This window comes from Melopsittacus undulatus, chromosome 4, assembly GCF_012275295.1.
Source record: "Melopsittacus undulatus isolate bMelUnd1 chromosome 4, bMelUnd1.mat.Z, whole genome shotgun sequence".
Lineage (NCBI taxonomy): Eukaryota > Metazoa > Chordata > Aves > Psittaciformes > Psittaculidae > Melopsittacus > Melopsittacus undulatus.
In genome coordinates this window covers 26738636-26755960 of record NC_047530.1, presented here as the reverse complement: position 1 = coordinate 26755960, position 17325 = coordinate 26738636, and the positions used below count along the sequence as shown (strand labels likewise).

The following is a 17325-nucleotide window of genomic DNA, read 5'->3' as shown; positions in this document are numbered from 1 at the left end:
GTTTTTCTGGTTTTTCTTTCCTTCCACTTCCACTCTCTGCTGTGAAATGCTTTTAGCAGTGGCAGTATTACCATGGTCTGTTCTTTTTAATTCTTTTTAAGTTATTGATAACAATATAAGAATATGCTGCCTACCAAAACTTTAGGTTCTGGAGAAAAAAAGGTCATTTGGCTGTACTGCTGTCAGCTTAGTGCAGACTAGAACTTTGTGTGTGTGTTTTTATATGGGGAACAAAATGCATGTCGATTTATCTGACATGAGATTAATTCATACTTGAATATGAAGTATTGGGTTGTAACAGTAGAATTGACTAGCTGTTGCCCAATTTGCAGATGGTCTAAACTCAGCATATGCTCTTAAAGAAATGTAGGTCAAACCAGAGCTACAACAATAGCATGTTAAATTTAACACTACATCATTTTCTGCAACTTACATTTGATGTTTGTGCTATTAGCAGGTAGCTCCTATTCACAGCACAGAGGGAGCAAGATTTTCATGTGTGTATGTGGTTGACTAGAGACAAACAAAAAAAGCCCCAAAGTGCTTCTTAAATTTCTTTGTGTTGTTAAAAAGGTTTGTCTCTTTTAAAACAATCCCTAAATATGCCTTGAGTTATGTCTGACATTGAGAAGGTTTGTCAAAGCTGCCTCTGCTGTTGTCAAGATTGAGTAGCTGGGTGGGATTTTCTGTTGTGTTTAGTACTCTTTGATTTTTGGCAATGCTTAACTTCAGTGACTGGTAGATTTGGCATACCAGCAAGGTCTTGACTTCCAGCTGCTTTCACCTTCCACCCCCTCCCCCTAAGGCCTTAACTCCCCTAATCCTTTCAGGTAGGAGTTTAGCATTTATATTTACCTGTCCTTTCTCTTTGAATGAATTTATTAGTTTAAGGGATTTCAAAAGTGATGTATGATGACTCATCACAGGTAGAAACCAGAATCTTTGTATATCTTTCCAATAAGAAAGATACTGAAGTAGAGTGTAATCTTCGTGAAATAAATCTATGAGTGTTGAACATTAGCATTTTCTGGCTAAAATGTAACATGTCAATACAACATTAAAGTTGGAAAAATGAGCAGTTAAAATTTCTTTCTAAGTGATAATTTATTCTTAATTGAAAAAGCAGCTACCGAATGCTTTAAAGTTTCTTGATTTTGTGGAAGTTAGAGGGTGGGGAGAGGATCTACCTTTACTTGTTTTCTTTATAGTAACTTTCATGACTTGCCATCACTTAAACGAATGAATGAGTTACCTAGCTCTAGTTAGTTTGTTGAACTAATTTAATGATGCGAACTTTTTTGCCAAATACAGTTTTTATTTTTTTCTGTCATTTTATAAAAGCTGTGTTCTGATCTCTTTTTGATGTGCTACCTTAAGAGCCTTAACTTCAACAGGTGTAAACAACTGAGCTTCAATTTAATACTAATAATACTTCAATATTAATATGTGCTAAAATCATAGAAATAACTAGGTTGGAAAGGACCTTTAAGATCAAGTCCAACCATTACTGAAGGACTGCCAAGTCCACCAGTAGATCATGTTATTAGGAGCCTCATCTACACAGTTTTTGAATACTTCCAGGGACAGTGAATGGCGGGGGGTTGGGGGGGAATGTTCACTATGTTCATTGCTTCATTGTATCTTCATTGTAAGCTTTGTTGTATCTTCTGGCCTGGTAAATCTATTAGGAGCAGCTATGCTGAGAATTGTTAGGTACCATCCCTGTGAAAGTGTTAACTTCTCAACCTTCAAACACAGGTGAAACATTTGTGTGGGAAGGTCCTGTCCTGTTGGAAACATAGTTATTTTATTATTATAAAATATATAAGAGCAGTAAGTGTAAAAACTGTAACTGTTTTTGTGAAACAGTTCCCAAAAATGTAGTATTAGGTGATTGATCAAAAATGTGGTATTAGGTGATTGTTTTTTGGTTGTGTAAAGCTGACGTTTTAGTGAACAGTTTCAAAGCTTGTTTTGTGCCCTGTGACCATACTCTGATGGCCGTGTAGGGGTTGGAGATAAAACATGGTTTAAATCATGTCAATGTGGTGTTCTGCAAAGACGGACCTGCTCATTGCACCACCAGGATTATGCTGTAAACCAGATATAGGGAAGTGATCCAATGTTTGGTTGGGTTTTACGTGTTACGATTTTGGGGCTAGGCAAAAGATTATTTTTCAGTTGATAGTTCTCAGATTTTTGAAGCATGGCTTTCACAAGCCGGGGGAGGGCTCTGTCAGCATTATTGACTTCAGGAATCTGCTTTGCAAAATCTGTGTCTGAGTTACATTGAATCTTTTCTTTTCTGATACTTAGCAGCAGTGTCTGCCAACCTGTGTTTTGCCACCCCTTCTGATGATGTCTAATAGCTGTTGACTTGGATACAGTTTCTAGTTACAGATGGGTGAAAATCACTTCAGGCCATCAGGAAATTTTTACACAACTATATTATTGATTGCTTTGTATTACTGCTTTGAAGACCTGTAAAAATAAATTGCAGAATCTTAAAGAGTAAATCTGGTTTTTTTTTTCAAGATAACAGCTGATTAAAAAGGGGGGAAATTGTAGTTAAAATTTAATTACGTTGTAGTGTAAGTAAAAATATTCATACTACCCAAAGGATATTTATGCGTGAGACTTTTTTCCTGACTTCTTATTTGGTAGCAACTAAGTGGCTGTAGTTACTATTTGTATTGACATTCTATTACTTTTTTTCTTTGAAAAACAGAAAATGCTTTAGTGGCTTTCTTTGGACTTATTTTGAATTACTGTTCTGTATAAATCATCTGGACAGTTTTTAAAAATGTTTTCATTCACGCAAGTCCTAAGGTCTGTATGATTTGTTCAGCTGTTACCAAATTCTTTACTAGGTGATTAAAACGCTTTAGTAGAGGAAGCAATACCAAATAACATTCCCAGACTTGATTACCTGGGGGTTGATTTATTTATTTTATTTTTTTTTTAAATGTACAGTTTTTTAGTCATTTTTTTCTTTTTGCTAATAAGCAAAGGGTGAAATGTGCGGAACCTACTTTGTGGGAAACTTCATTGGGACTAAATTCTTGATTTCATAGAAATTATAGTGCTTAGAATAATTTAAAAATGTGTTTAACTTGTGGAGAATTGAATTTTGTTGATTCCTGCCGATTTTAAGATGCTGTTCTTTTTCAGTACTTAGTCCTCATGGAAATAAAGTATGAAATCATGAGGAGATAATGACAACAGATTATGGAAGTGAAAGTGAAATTGTACTGTAGTTTTTCCACATGCAGTATCTGGTTAGCCTGAAAATGTTCTTGTTTCATAAAATAGAAATGGCATGTAACATGTATAAATATGAAGTGCTGATAATACAGCAGTGTACAGGGGAATGTTAAGCTTGCAGAGAAGGGGAGTTTTACATAAGCTGTTAGCTTGACTTTCTGATGTGGGGAATTCTCTTTTCTTTAGACTTTATAGAAGTTGAGGGAGATCATAGTGGAATGAATAAATTATCAGAAAAAAATGTTAGTGCACACTGAATTAAAAATATTACACATTTGTTATTAACCAAAACACTATGTCTTTGAGGAGTAATCTTACATAGTAAGAAATGATGCCATTATGACAATTGTACACAAGCATTGCCTTAACTTTCAGGTAATACTTTTATTGTTAAGACTTTTAAATAGCTGTTGATGTAATACCTGTGTTTCCTGAAATGTGTGTTTTGATGAGGGATCATAATGTTTTTGTTTGATCTCTACAAGGCTGATTAATTTAAATAAATTGGTTTCAGAAAAGCAGCTTTTTAGTATGCTTAACTACTGTGATTTGTCATTTGCAAAATCAAAGGAGGAGTAATATTTATTATTTAGAGGAAAGGTTACCTATATATCAATGTAAAACATTTGATAGTGAAAGTAACCTTTAGAGCTTTTGAAATACAGGTTTAAGTAGTGTATTCTTACCTGTGAAGTATATAATGAGCAAAACTAGATGTTCTTAAAATGTGGCCATCTTAAATGTTAAAATATATAATTTATTCTACAATACTGAATATTTAAGATTTTTTTAATGGCTACCTGTTGTTGCTATTTGCAGTTTAAAAAGCTTTAACTATGATTGTAGCATGCAATAATCACTGAATCCAGACATTAGTATGTTTACACAGGCCCAAGTTTAGTTTTGAAACCCTTAGAATAGTTACCCATAGAGCTCAAATTTTTCTTAAAAAAAGGCTATTTCAAAACATGAACATTGCAAATGTATGCCCCTTATGAAAAACTGAATGACTATTTTTCATCCAGGAAGCTCACCTAGTTATCACAATATGATGGTAGCTTTGCTTTTGTGTTTCTTCTGAAGTTTTTTTGAATGGTGGTCTCTCTTATGATGTTGAAATGTGGGGGATTGACTTGAGCATCATCCTTTTCCTTGAGATTTGCTTCCATATCTGGGTTGCTTGAAAAATGCAAGGCAGGGATACTATGAGGACTTTTGATTTCACTGTTGTCGTGGTTTAAATTCAGCCATGCAGCCACTCTCTCACTCCCCCCTCTTTCTTCCTCCAGGAGGAGAATCAAAAGAAAGTTGATGGGTTGAGATAAGGTCAGTCCAGTAACTAAAGTATAACACAAACCACTGCTGCTACTGCCAATAATAATAATAAGGGAAATATAATAATAATAACAAGGGAAGAGAATGCAACCTCTCACCACCTGCCAACTGATACCCAGCTCGACCGAGCAGTGATCTAACCCTTCCTGGGTAGCTGCACCCAGTTTATATAGTGGGCATGAAGTGCTGTGGTATGGAATACCTCTTTGGCTAGTTTGGATCAGGTGTCCTGTCTGTGCTTCCTCCTGGCTTCCCCTCCTCCCTGGCAGAGAATGAGACTCGGAAAGTCCTCGGTCAGTGAACATTACTGAGCAGCAACTAAAAACATCGGTGTTATCAGCGTTGTTCCCAGGCTGAAAGTCAGAAATGCAGCACTGCACTACATACTAAGAAGGAGAAAAAATGACTGCTACTGCTGAACCCAGGATAACTGTTTACTAGTGAACTAGGTCCTTGCAGTTTTAACCCATTGTGGTGGGTTAGTTTTACTTGAGGTTTACGTACTTATTTAGTGAAATATTTATAGGAAGTTAAGTGTCATGTTAATGAGATGAGTGATGCGGAGAGAGTATTGCTTGCATCCTTAGTACTAGAGTTAGGCAAAGTCTAGCACAAACCTAATAATCTCCCCACACCTACCTTGTGAAGCAAGGCCAATGTTGTATATATTGCCAACATAAATTGAGCTGACACCATTCATCTACCCACATGGTTATGCTAGCCAGCAGAGAAGTCAGCTTAAAGCTAACTGTGTTGATAATGGACTCAAAATATGTTAGAACCTGTTACACATGTGAGTGTTCTGAGTGTATGAAGGCATCTGATGTAATAAATCATGCTTCATAGTAACTTGTACCCCTGCAATCAATATTTTGAGTTAGAGAAAGGTAATTCTATTGTTGTCCATAATACCACAGATTTAATACAAATTGTTAGTTTTTACTTCACAGATCAATAGGTTTAACTTTCTATTTCCCTAGTATGTGTCTCTTGTCTGTTTCTCTGAAATTAATTTTAAAATGTTTTTGTTTTGTTTGGTTTCTGTCAGTAACTTTATCTAATTGCCTTTATTAGTCCTGTTACAACCCAGGGATCACAAACACAGCAACTACAGAAGCATTATGGCATTACCTCACCTATCAGTTTAGCTGCCCCCAAGGAGTTTGACTGCATACTTACCCAGAAATTAATTGAAACCTTAAAACCTTATGGTGTATTTGAAGAGGAAGAAGAATTGCAGCGCAGGTGAGTAAATGCTTATTTTAGCAGTGGTTTTCTCCTGTTTTGAGGTCCATGTAGTTGAACCTCAACTACTCAAACATGTTTATGTTCTTTCAAATGCTTTCTTAAAAGCCTTGTAGAATATTAAGCTTAATTTTTTCTTATCTTAAAAGGAATACCTCAGAACAGATAAGTGAATGAAAATTACTTTTAAATTTTGGAGGCTGATTAGCTTTTTTTTCCCTCCCTTCATAACAGTTTTGTAGTGACTTTTCTTCTTTTATTCCATATTAAGCTTTCTAGAGTTTTTTTTTTCTCTCAGTACTGCGTCTTAATGTTTTTTTTAGGTACATGTGTTTTGTGAATTAAGGTTTTATTTTGGAAGTGAGCAAAATGTATGTAACATGTGTAGGCCTTGCATGCTTGCATTTTTTGAGTTTAAATCACTTGAGGATCTTTAATGAGGAAAAGACAGTGGGAATGTTTTAAGACTGACTTTGAGAGTGTATATATGTGTATGTAAAGCAATATCTGTAACTAGTTCTGTGGTGTTCCTGTAGTTGAATGTGTGTAATGATGATCAGGGTCTCAAAAATATTTTTTTGAGACTTAGTTTTATCTAATTTCACAACTTGTGATTCTGCTGTTTTATCAACAGGATTCTAATTTTGGGAAAATTAAATAACCTGGTAAAGGAATGGATACGGGAAATTAGTGAAAGCAAGGTATGGATGTATTTACATGGAACCTACTCATACTAAGACTGCTGTAGGAAGACAATTCCTAAATATGTTTCCACTCTAAATGAGATTAATTTTAGATCTGGGAATCTATTTAAATAAAAATGGAAAAATAAATAAGACCTGTGTTTAGCTGCTTTAGTTTCCAGGCAGTGTTCACCTTCAGAGTAGAATGTTGACAAAGAAAGAAACTGATAAACACTGGAAAAAATCAATGTAGTTGTAATAATAATTTTCAATTGTTCCCTCATCTCCCTGGGTAGAAATGCAGCTTAACTTTTTGTCAAAACATTTGTATAAATTATGTTAATTACATGTTTAGATTGTTTGGCTTTGTGAAGCAGTGTTATATTATAAAATTGACTTCTTGCAGATTTATGATTTGCAGTCGTTAGTACTAGTTAGTCCTGTAATGTTACTTTTGTAGGCTCTAACAATGATAGTATTGTTTTTGCCAGGCTGTAGTCCTTTGCACCCCTACACATGCCTTTTTTTGAATGATTGTAGACTTGCAAAAGTTGTAAAGATGGAGGTGATACTTTTAGGGGAAAACCCCTAGTTTTTTAAGCTGTTATGCTTTAAATATATTTAAGATTGTGTTTCTTCTGTACACTTATGAAATGGAAATTTATATATGAAGAAAATTATGGGTGGGGGCAATCCTGGAAAGCAAAATAATGAGAGTATCTTAACTGGTGTAAGACAGGAAATTACTTAAGTTAAATATGTATTACAAAATAATTATTTTTTTAAATTATGTTTTGTTGTGTAACCCTTAATGTAGGGGTTTAGCGCATCCTGTTATGAAGGGGTGACTGTCTTTGCCCACAGTACTGTGGGTTCAAGAGTTTTTTTTGAAGATGCAAATTTAGGAATTTAGTAGATGTACCTGAACAATTTTAACATAAAATAAGTACCTCTCCCAATCCCAAACTTTTATGTAGAGATTGTAGTGTGTGTGTCTCTGGAAGTAATTTAATGAGCACTTGATATTGAAAATGGTAATATGTTTTTTCCCTGTTAAGTTGCAATTAATCATAAATTTCTAGGTCAGTCTTAAAAAGTCTGTGTGTTAAGCAAGATGTGTTCAAAGTCCTTAATATTTTAAAGCTGCACTTAAAGTGTAAAACTGCTGAACAGTTACCAAGATTGAGGCAGTAATGTGTAATGTAGTTGAAATGTTACAGATAGTTCCCAAGTGTTAAACATAGCTTCCATCTTTTCTGTAAATGCAAAGATTATTAATTCAGTAATAACTGTACCTTAAACCAACATAATCTTGTGGAATATTTTTCCTTTTGTTTGAAAATAAATTGTTTGTTTGTTAGAACTTGTTAAGGTAAAATAACCAATTTTATTTGCTCCATTTAGAATCTTCCGCAATCTGTAATAGAAAATGTTGGAGGAAAAATTTTTACGTTTGGATCCTATAGATTAGGGGTTCATACAAAAGGTAACATTTACTTTTATTATAAAAACTCATGTGTTTGAGCTAATGACATAGCTGTCAATGCCACCACCCTTAAGTAATGAAAAATTTCTGTATTTTGAGGTGGTGTTAGGTTTTAAATTTGTCATCGATTTTTACTTTTTATTAAAAATAAAAGAAATATATTTCTATATTATGCTTTTGTGATGGGTTGGGAAAGAGATAAAAATGTTGGAAACTATTTAAAGATCAAGTAGTATACTTGGAATTTGATTTTTAAAAATTACTACAAATGTTTCACAACTGCAAGAAGAATGTATGTATGTATTCAGTATGCTCCATGGCTGTGAACTTTTGTATGTGATTTGACCTAGTATTCCTGAAGAAAAGCTGTTCTGCAGGAAGAGAAATTAGTTTTTCCTGGTTTTAAAAAGAAAAAAGTCTGGCTAATGCTGGAACTGTGAAGTGTAAATAACTTGTGCTAATAAACAATTTCAGGTGCTGATATTGATGCCCTCTGTGTTGCACCAAGACATGTTGAAAGAAGTGACTTTTTCACATCGTTTTATGAAAAACTGAAACAGCAAGAAGAAGTAAAAGATCTGAGGGTATGTGAAGTGTCCTATACAGCTAGCTGAACTGATGATGCTGCTGAAAAGTTAAAGATGATGCATTAAATAAGTAAATAGAACTTTACTGTTAAAGGCTTGCTGTGGATTTTTAGTTAACCTGCAGCCTATCGCCAGAATCGAAATAGAGATTCTTCTGGTTTTCCTGCTTCCACTTAATAGAGATAGTAATTTTAAGAGATCTGCATGGCAGAATGATGTCCTAGGATGTGTGCTTGAATTGCAAAATTTCTGCTTGCTCTCTAGCTGCAGACAAATGCCGATGTGTTAGCTTGGAAAGGATCAGGACCAAAAGTGTCTTATAAAAGTTTTGAAGTATCCAGTTATGCTGATGTTTTTATAATTTCATGCTTTAGATGGACAATGACAGTGTTCATTTTTAGTTAAACATTCTGTATTGTCTGTTAGTTGTGCATTTGAAATTTGAAGTTAAATTTTTAGTGTGTCCAGTTATTAGATGCTTTGTAATTTTTTCAGGATGGTAGGATGATTTCTGTTGCAGGAGTGTAAGACACGCTGGTGTACAGTATTTTGTTTCTATTATACATAAATGACAAGCCTCCCTAGGTCAGCTGGTAGGAACTTTAATCTTGATGTTGGTTTGAGAAAATTCAATTTTCTCTGCTGTAGTTTGGTTTGTGGTGGTTTTGGTTTTTTTTTTTTTTAATAAAGGGAATTGCTGGCAAGTCTGAAACTTTGGTTTAGTTGTGCTTCCATAGAATACATTAAACCATCTGCAGTATTCTTCCACCCTTTGCATCCTGTAGTTGGCAACTACCAGGGCAGTACAAACATCTGGTGGTAATACTGTTATTGATACAATTGTTTTGAATGCTTTATTATCTGAACACTTCTAATAATCTTAAATCCACAATTAAGAGGATTCTGATTTGCGGATTTCCAATTTATGTAAACTGTGACTTAAGCTGAAGTTGATTTAGCAGCAAGATAGATCAGGGTACGCTGTTCACTGTAGCCCTGCAGTGATACAAATAACCTTTTAGGTCAGGGTGTCATAACACTTTAAATTGTTCAAGCTAGACTGAAGTAAGTTTGTACACTTTTACATAATTTAGGCTTTCTTAATGGTTGTTCTAGTGAATGGCTCTGAGAGACTTGTAAATATAATGTTTTGCTTAGGATCCATCCTGATGTCCAGTAACATTAAGATAACCTTAACTAAGGTTAGGTGTGGAGGGTAGTGTTGTCTGCTTCTCTTTTTAATTCTTAAAACCACATTAAGTCCCTGCAGTTCCTAAATTACTTATTAGGAGGTATGCATTGTTCTTTGCTTTCATGAAAGAGGTGCTCTGCAGATTTGTGTTTAGTTTGCATGCTCAGTTCAGGAAGGTTGTGGCAGAGTAGGAATCAAGTTCCATTGTTTCATCATGGATGCCGTTTGTCAAAGTACCTTATTAATGACCACATTTATGAAAGATGCTCAAGCTCTGGAGGCTGGTGACTTGCAACTGGTTTAGGTGATATTAGACTATGTAGTTACACAGTTGTCTCCTTGTCACTTCTCATAAGATATTGACTGGAAAAACCATGGAATGGAGAGGCCTCTTGGAGTAAAAATTCTTCCTAGGTTGGCCTTAGAGATTATGTGAGGAGTAAAACATTTAATCATGTCCTACATGTAGTGAGAAGCGAGTTGGACCTTCAGGTAACTTCATCAGAGCTGGTTGGTATGAGCTTGGATTATAGTTAACATCTAGACAGCTGTAGGATGTAGCAGATCAGGGCTTACTGCATAAGTCCTCAGTGGTGGAAGAGACATTACTGACAAAAATCAACCTGAAAACAAAAACATCTGTATAATTAGCATGTCAGTGTGGTTGTTTAGACCTGCTTGTAAGTATTCTCTGTACTGAAAATAAAATACAACTTTTTCCCCTCCAGGCTGTTGAAGAAGCTTTTGTCCCAGTTATTAAACTTTGTTTTGATGGAATAGAGGTAAAGATCTTTCATTTTGTTTTGGTAGAGCATGGTTAAAATGAAGTTTTCAAGATATCTGTAATTCGTGTAGTATTCATTAATGAATGCTGTTAAAATGACTCTCCTAAGTTCATGACAATAGTCCTCAGTTGTGTAACTTAAAGTGGGGCTTTAAGACTAAAGTCTTCCTTTATGTACTTAGATCTTTGTATAGGATATCTCCCTGTTGTTTTAGACACTGCTGCTTGCTAGTACTGATTAATTTACTGATCTGCAGAATACTACTATTGGCATTACTAAGACTTAATAGAAATTCTATTAATAATGTGGCTTCAGTAATTTTTTGGCTGCTAGTAATTAACAGTCAGAACCTTAAATTCAGATTTGCTTCAGTGTCTTTAGTATAGGAAGTGTGATTTTTCATCTGTTTCAAAAAATGTGCTACTGAAGGCCAGATATGTGCTACTGAAGGCCAGACAGGGTATCCCCATAGTCCTGATCTCTTAAGATGTCTGTAAACGCGTGACCAAAACAATTGTTTTGGTGTCTGTAGCCTGATGGATCAGCTGTCTTGGAGTGATCAACTTGTTTAACTTGATTTTTACTATTTTGGGTGAAGTTGCTGAGAATACAAGAATATTGCTTTCAAAAAGATACTCTGTTCATCTTTCTCAGCTTGTTTTATAGTTAACCTGTTATCTTCGTGACAAGACAAAAACATATAAACTGTCCATACACACCATTCATCAGGCTTGCAGCTGGATTATGTCAGGCAGCAACTGGGGGTGGTATAAGAAGGGTACTTTACAGTGGGGAGAAAATTCCATGTTAACTGTCTGACACATGATGTGACTTGAAGAGCTGTAGTATTGTATACAAGACTGGACACTTCTCTGTCAATTTTAGTTAAATCTCTGCCTTGCATTTATAATGGTCATTAGTTAGGGTACTGGCAATTTTTAAGTCTCGGGAAGATGAACCACCTCCTTTGCCCTCATCTGTCCAGCTTTACTTATTTGCAGTTTCACCGATGTGTCAGTTGATGCTTAGGCAAAGAGATGCTTTTCCTCCAAATGAGAGATATGTGCAGAGAAATTGGATACTGTGCAATAAGGTAGCCAGTGACTCATCTGTGTTGGCAATTTTATTACTTTTTGTATACCATTAGGTATTGGGAACATTTTTCTGGAGAGTTTAATTTCTGTTTGCATAGCTTAGGTATTAATTTTAAATACTGAAACTTCCCATAGGCAACATCTGGCTAGTATTTTTGGTTAGTTGGTTTGTTGATTTTTTTTTAAATTTTATTTATTTTTTGAGGGGGGCAGAAGGGTTTGTTTTTTGGTGTGATGGGTTTTTTCTGGTTTTTTTTTTTGTTTTAGTCGCATTGAAGTCACTGTTGTCTGTCCTTGTTTTAAAAATAAAATTCGAAATACAAGCATGAATAGGCTAATAAAAAGGGTTGTCTGCTATAAGAGTAGTAGTATCTTGCTGCAAAATAGTAATTTATGGTGGATTCTGATTAGGGTTATGACTGAGACTTATCCCATGTTGCTGACAGCAAATGAGAGGTCTCTAGCCCTGAATGCTGACTCACAAGCACTCTTTCTATACATACACAGGTGTTGTTGGGTCACAGTTTCTGATGGCTGTGTTTATGCCCAGAATGTCAGTAACAGAACATTACAATTTAATTTTTCTTTTCCTAACTTCAGACACAGTTTGTCTGGATTATTCTGTCTGTGAAGAAAACCTCAGAACTGCAGGAAAGAAGTTTAGTTCTGTGGTGATCCTGTCAATTAAACTTCAGAAGTTTCTGTCAATACTAGTTTTTACATACGCATTTTATGTTCTTGCTTAAAGTAAACAAGAGACTTTGTGCTTTTTTTAAATTTGTTCTTCCTGTAGAAAAATAAAAATAGGGTAAAGAATTGATTCTACAGAGGAACAGTTTTCTAATGTCTTATCTGGTTTTTTTTTCCTTTCCAAGATTGATATTTTGTTTGCAAGATTAGCACTGCAAACTATTCCTGAGGACTTAGACCTACGAGATGATAGCCTACTTAAAAATTTAGACATTAGATGCATACGAAGTCTTAATGGTATGTATATTTACAGTTTTGCATATAAGTTTATCATCTTTTAATAAGTATCCTAAGTTGTTTGGTACAGTAATTCAGTTGTGGACTTGTCTGAAAACGTAGCAACTCCATATCTGGAAATAAAGTCATAGCCAGTTTTATTTAACTTTGGAAATAAGGGTTGTTTCTTATGGACCAGATCTTTATAAATTTTTTTTCTTTAATTTGGGTGGTAAGTGGTGCTGTGTAGACATTAATGGTATTTGCAAGACTCTGGTTTGGATCAGTATTTCTATAAAGATATGTAAGGGTTAGGGGTTTTTTTGTTGTGGTTTTTTTATTATTTTGTGTGTGTGGGTTTTTTTTTTTTTGCTTGGGTTTTATTATTCTGTAATATGTTTTAATATGCATAAACATAATCAAATTACTTCAGTGATAAATTTGGGATATCAAAATACTGTGAGTTTGAGGGCAGGTCTTTTGTAGCTTACCAGCTTGTGTAATGCTTAAATTTTCTCTAATACTGGAGCTTAAAACATGATGTATGTCCAGGATGTCAGGAGCTTTAGCCTGAATGCAATTTGGTGGGAAAGAGGAACATGTTAGATAGCACTGATTTCTGTTATGACCTGAAAATTATTTGAGATTACCACAGCAACTTGGACTGTTCTGTGAGATTCACATTTGTGCTGTCTCTAGAATTTATGCTGCTTCCTTCCTTTGAAAGGAATTCCTAGTATTAGATAACACTATATTCTTGCAGCCAGTTCTCTCTGTTTAGTAACAATGAGCAACTACTTAGTCCTGATGAAAAATAAAAAAAAAATCAAGCTATATATGTCATATGTAATGTTACTCTTAAGCCTGAAAATATCTGATCAAAGTAATGATACTTGTATGTTTAAAAACTATTCCTTTTAGCCTGTTCTCATAAGTTCAAAGGTTTGACCTATGACTTCAAGCTTTCTGTAGATCCATGAAAAGCTCATGTTTTCTTAATTTTTCTGTCCTATGATATGCTTCATGTAATCCTGTATTTAAAACTCAAAACAGCTTGTGCAGTTCATTAGAAACAGAAAATCAAGTTGCAGTTCAAAACCATAGCTATGCATGCATGAGTTGTCTAGAGTGCTGCTAGCGAACAGTAATGAGCAGTAAGCTTTCTAATTCAGAACAGAAGTGATCATCAAAATACAAAATGTGTTTCTAGCATTCTGATCTAAGGTTTGATAGCTTTGAAGGTGAGGGAGGATAAACAAGCAAAAAAACTTTGGAGGCAGCAAGTGTAATGGATTCTTTCTTTTGGTAGGTTGCCGGGTAACCGATGAAATTCTGCATCTAGTACCAAACATTGACAACTTCAGGTTAACACTGAGAGCTATCAAACTGTGGGCAAAACGTAAGTAGTTTTATTAAAAAAAAAAAAAGTAAAGCTTCTTTTAACTCTTGCAGTTACTGATACCATTCTTCTTTTGTCTCTTTCCTTTTCAATCCACAGGCCACAACATCTATTCCAATATACTAGGTTTCCTTGGCGGTGTTTCCTGGGCTATGCTAGTAGCAAGAACTTGCCAGCTTTATCCAAATGCAATAGCATCAACTCTTGTACATAAATTTTTCTTGGTATTTTCTAAATGGTATGTTTTTTGTTTTGTTTTGATTTGTTTGGTGGGGTTTTTTGTTTTTTTGTTTTTCTTTTTTGTTTGTTTTTTTGCTGTTTTTTTTTTTTTAATTTAGATTAAAATAAAATTGTTTGTAGACACTAAATTTTAGTCCTGTTTTTATGGTATCATTTTCAGGTGTTACCAGATTAAGATGTAGGTATAAGCATTATTCTTACTGACAGAAAATTGTTAGCTTTTTCAGTAAGTCATCCAATACAACATACTGTGTTCTTAAAGTATCCACCCAGTTTTTGATAAAAATTTTCATAGGTATTGTAAGTCAACATTACTCTTTAGATGAAATACTTACATAGTGCAGAATAAGAACAGGCATGCCAAAATTTAAAGTCGTTTAATATTCTGGTACTGGGATAATGGAAAAGAGGAGGTGTGTCAGTATCTGGTTAAGGCATGTAGATTAAACGTAGTTTTTTGAGAACCAGTGGCAAAAGTGTGGGTTGTATTTTTTTATCTTGCCAGTGTGAAGAGGTAGGTGTTTTGCAGTTCTGTATAGCTTCATACTCCTGAGCTAGTTACCTCAGAAAGATGATTAGAATAACTCTGATGGAAACAATGGTAACATTGCAAGTAAATTTAGAATGAATAGAATGAGAGTGCACTTTGCAGATTACAAGTGAGTACTGGGTTTTTTTTGAAAGGACATATCTCTACTTACAGTCTTCATGAGACATTGACATGTTTTAAGGATCATTGTACAAAGTTGTTGCTTATATTTAAGTATAGCGTGTTTCCTTCTTAACATGAAGGCAGTTTCCACAGTTTCTTGAATCCATAGGCTTTATAGCCTTTTTGGGGTGCCTAGTGTTTAATAGTATCTTGCCACACAAAGCTAGTAGAGGAAAACTGGTTGCAAACTTTGTTCACTGTATTCCTTATGCTGCTCTTCTGTTTTGTATGTGCACAACATAGGAGCATTAATGTACAAATACAGAGAGATTAACTGACTTCTAGTTCTTTATAAGAAAACTTACGGGAGTAGAGATAACTTGAAGAACAGAAGTGTTGCCTCTCTTTAGTGTTTCATTCAGCATGGATTCTTTTTTACTTGATTGTTTTTTTTCAGTTTTTTAAACACATATGCCTTGTAATGATGCGTGTAATGCTGTAATCATGTGGGCTGTGTCTTCTGTAGTTTGTCCATGAAACGGCTAGGTTGAAGATGGACCCAATGTCCATCTTCATAGTGGAATTTCTCTTTGATAGGTGTATTTCAAGAAGAAATTTGAGGAGTTTTAGTTCCCTAAACGAGTAGTTACAAAACTCCCAAGACTACAAAACAATTAATTGTTCTAATGGCCTGGAGAAGCTAATTACAGATGTATTGTAGTTCAGTAATACAGCTTATGTGAAGAACTCCAGTTAGACCAGCTTAGTCTTACAGAAACGATGCTTTACCTTGAGAGCAGAGTTAAGAAGGATTGCGTTCAAAAGTGTTGTTTGTTGAACATACATGGTTGTATCCAATAGTCTTATTCAGTGCTACAATCTTTTTGAACAGGGAATGGCCAAATCCAGTGCTATTGAAACAGCCAGAAGAATGCAATCTTAATTTGCCTGTATGGGACCCAAGGGTTAGTGTATTATTTTTCCCCTATAAGTCACACTGTGCAATAAATTCAGTTGCTTAAAGAGTCCTAGGTGAACTTCATTTTGGGTATATTAAATGTAATATTTTGGTATTATGTCGTCTTTATAATTAACCTCTAGTTCTCCTGAATGTGGAAAAAAGCTTATCTTTCTAAATGACCACTCGAAGCACACTTGCTGAACAATGTACTTTTTACTCCCAACTTTTGCAATAAGTGATCTTAATAAATACTTGGCCTAATTAGATATATGCTTTAAAGCAATTAATTTCTTAAAAACTGCTTATCTTAAAATGGTTTGCTTCTAACTGAAAACCTGTTACTTTTACAAGTCTATTGAATTCACTTCAGTGCAGTCACAGCTAGATAAGTTCAGTTCCATGCAGTTGTAGTAATGTCTTTTCATCTTGAACCAAAGAAGATCGTAACTTGAAGACTTCAAGTTGCTTTGTGTATTATTCATAATATTTGATCTCTGTATTTGTAGCAGTTACATAAAGGGCAGTGGATGTTAATGTCCTTCAGGCAGTTAGTAAAACAGCTTGCAGCACAGCTCACATTCTGATGTTTCAGTAGGGCTTAGTGTGAATGCGTTTGATGCCATTTTGTGAATTTTAGAACGGTTGCTGTTCAACTAAACTTTTCTTGGTGAATAAAGTAAACACCAAAGTTTGAAGTTTATGCCCTGTTGTACTTCAGATCTGTTTTTCTGGTTGACAAAAGTCCACGTTTAAGTAATGTGAGACAGTTGAAGTGTTCTTGAGTCTTGCTTTTATTCTTGCAATGGGGGTTTGAGGTCAGTGTGATGGGAACTGTTTCTGTTGTAGTAGCTAATAAGAAAAGTGGGGTAAGCTAATGTCAGCATTTTATCTTTAATTTACTATCTACAAGAATGCTACCCTAATGCTATTTAAAATGTATTTTGCATGTGTGTATTTTGTCACTTTTTTTTTCCTCTGTGTGCTGTTTAATAAAAGATAAGCTAATGCAAGTGATGCTTCTGTGAGGTTGCCTAGAGCTTCTTAAGTTAGCTCTTTGTTTTCAGTAGCATTACAGAAATAAAGTATAAGATATTTTTTGCAAGATCTGAAGATAGTTGTTCTTCTGAAGGTGCTCATGTGATGATAAGTTATCCTTGTTTTGATGTGCTCCCAAGCTAATTTCTGTTAAAGAGAGAAATTGTTCTGTTCAGTTGGCATTTCTGCACTTGGAAATGTCTGCAAGTTGATCTTGGTGTGCCGACAGGTTACAGCCCTCCCCCAATCACTGTGTTTCAGAATGATGTCCTTTGAAAGCATTATTTTTGTTTTCTAAACTTTCTCTGAACTGTTGGCAAATTTAACCTGGTCTGCAAACTAAAGTATCTTAGAATTTAAGACTCAGTTGTAGTAAAGGGAGAAATCCAAATTTTTTAAGT

At 34.7% G+C, this 17325-nt stretch overlaps 1 protein-coding gene across 4 annotated transcripts in view; it reads left to right on the top strand.

Annotated features, from left to right (window-relative positions):
* Window positions 1-17325, top strand: part of PAPOLA (poly(A) polymerase alpha) — a 43859-nt gene that overhangs the window by 5770 nt on the left and 20764 nt on the right. For all 4 annotated transcript variants that reach the window (XM_031049289.2, XM_031049288.2, XM_005149533.4 and 1 more), the window contains exons 2-10: window positions 5674-5844; window positions 6479-6545; window positions 7932-8013; window positions 8488-8597; window positions 10521-10574; window positions 12547-12658; window positions 13947-14036; window positions 14136-14274; window positions 15821-15893. In XM_031049289.2, coding sequence (XP_030905149.1) covers window positions 5674-5844; window positions 6479-6545; window positions 7932-8013; window positions 8488-8597; window positions 10521-10574; window positions 12547-12658; window positions 13947-14036; window positions 14136-14274; window positions 15821-15893 — 898 coding nt within the window. The remainder of the gene's footprint in view (window positions 1-5673; window positions 5845-6478; window positions 6546-7931; window positions 8014-8487; window positions 8598-10520; window positions 10575-12546; window positions 12659-13946; window positions 14037-14135; window positions 14275-15820; window positions 15894-17325) is intronic.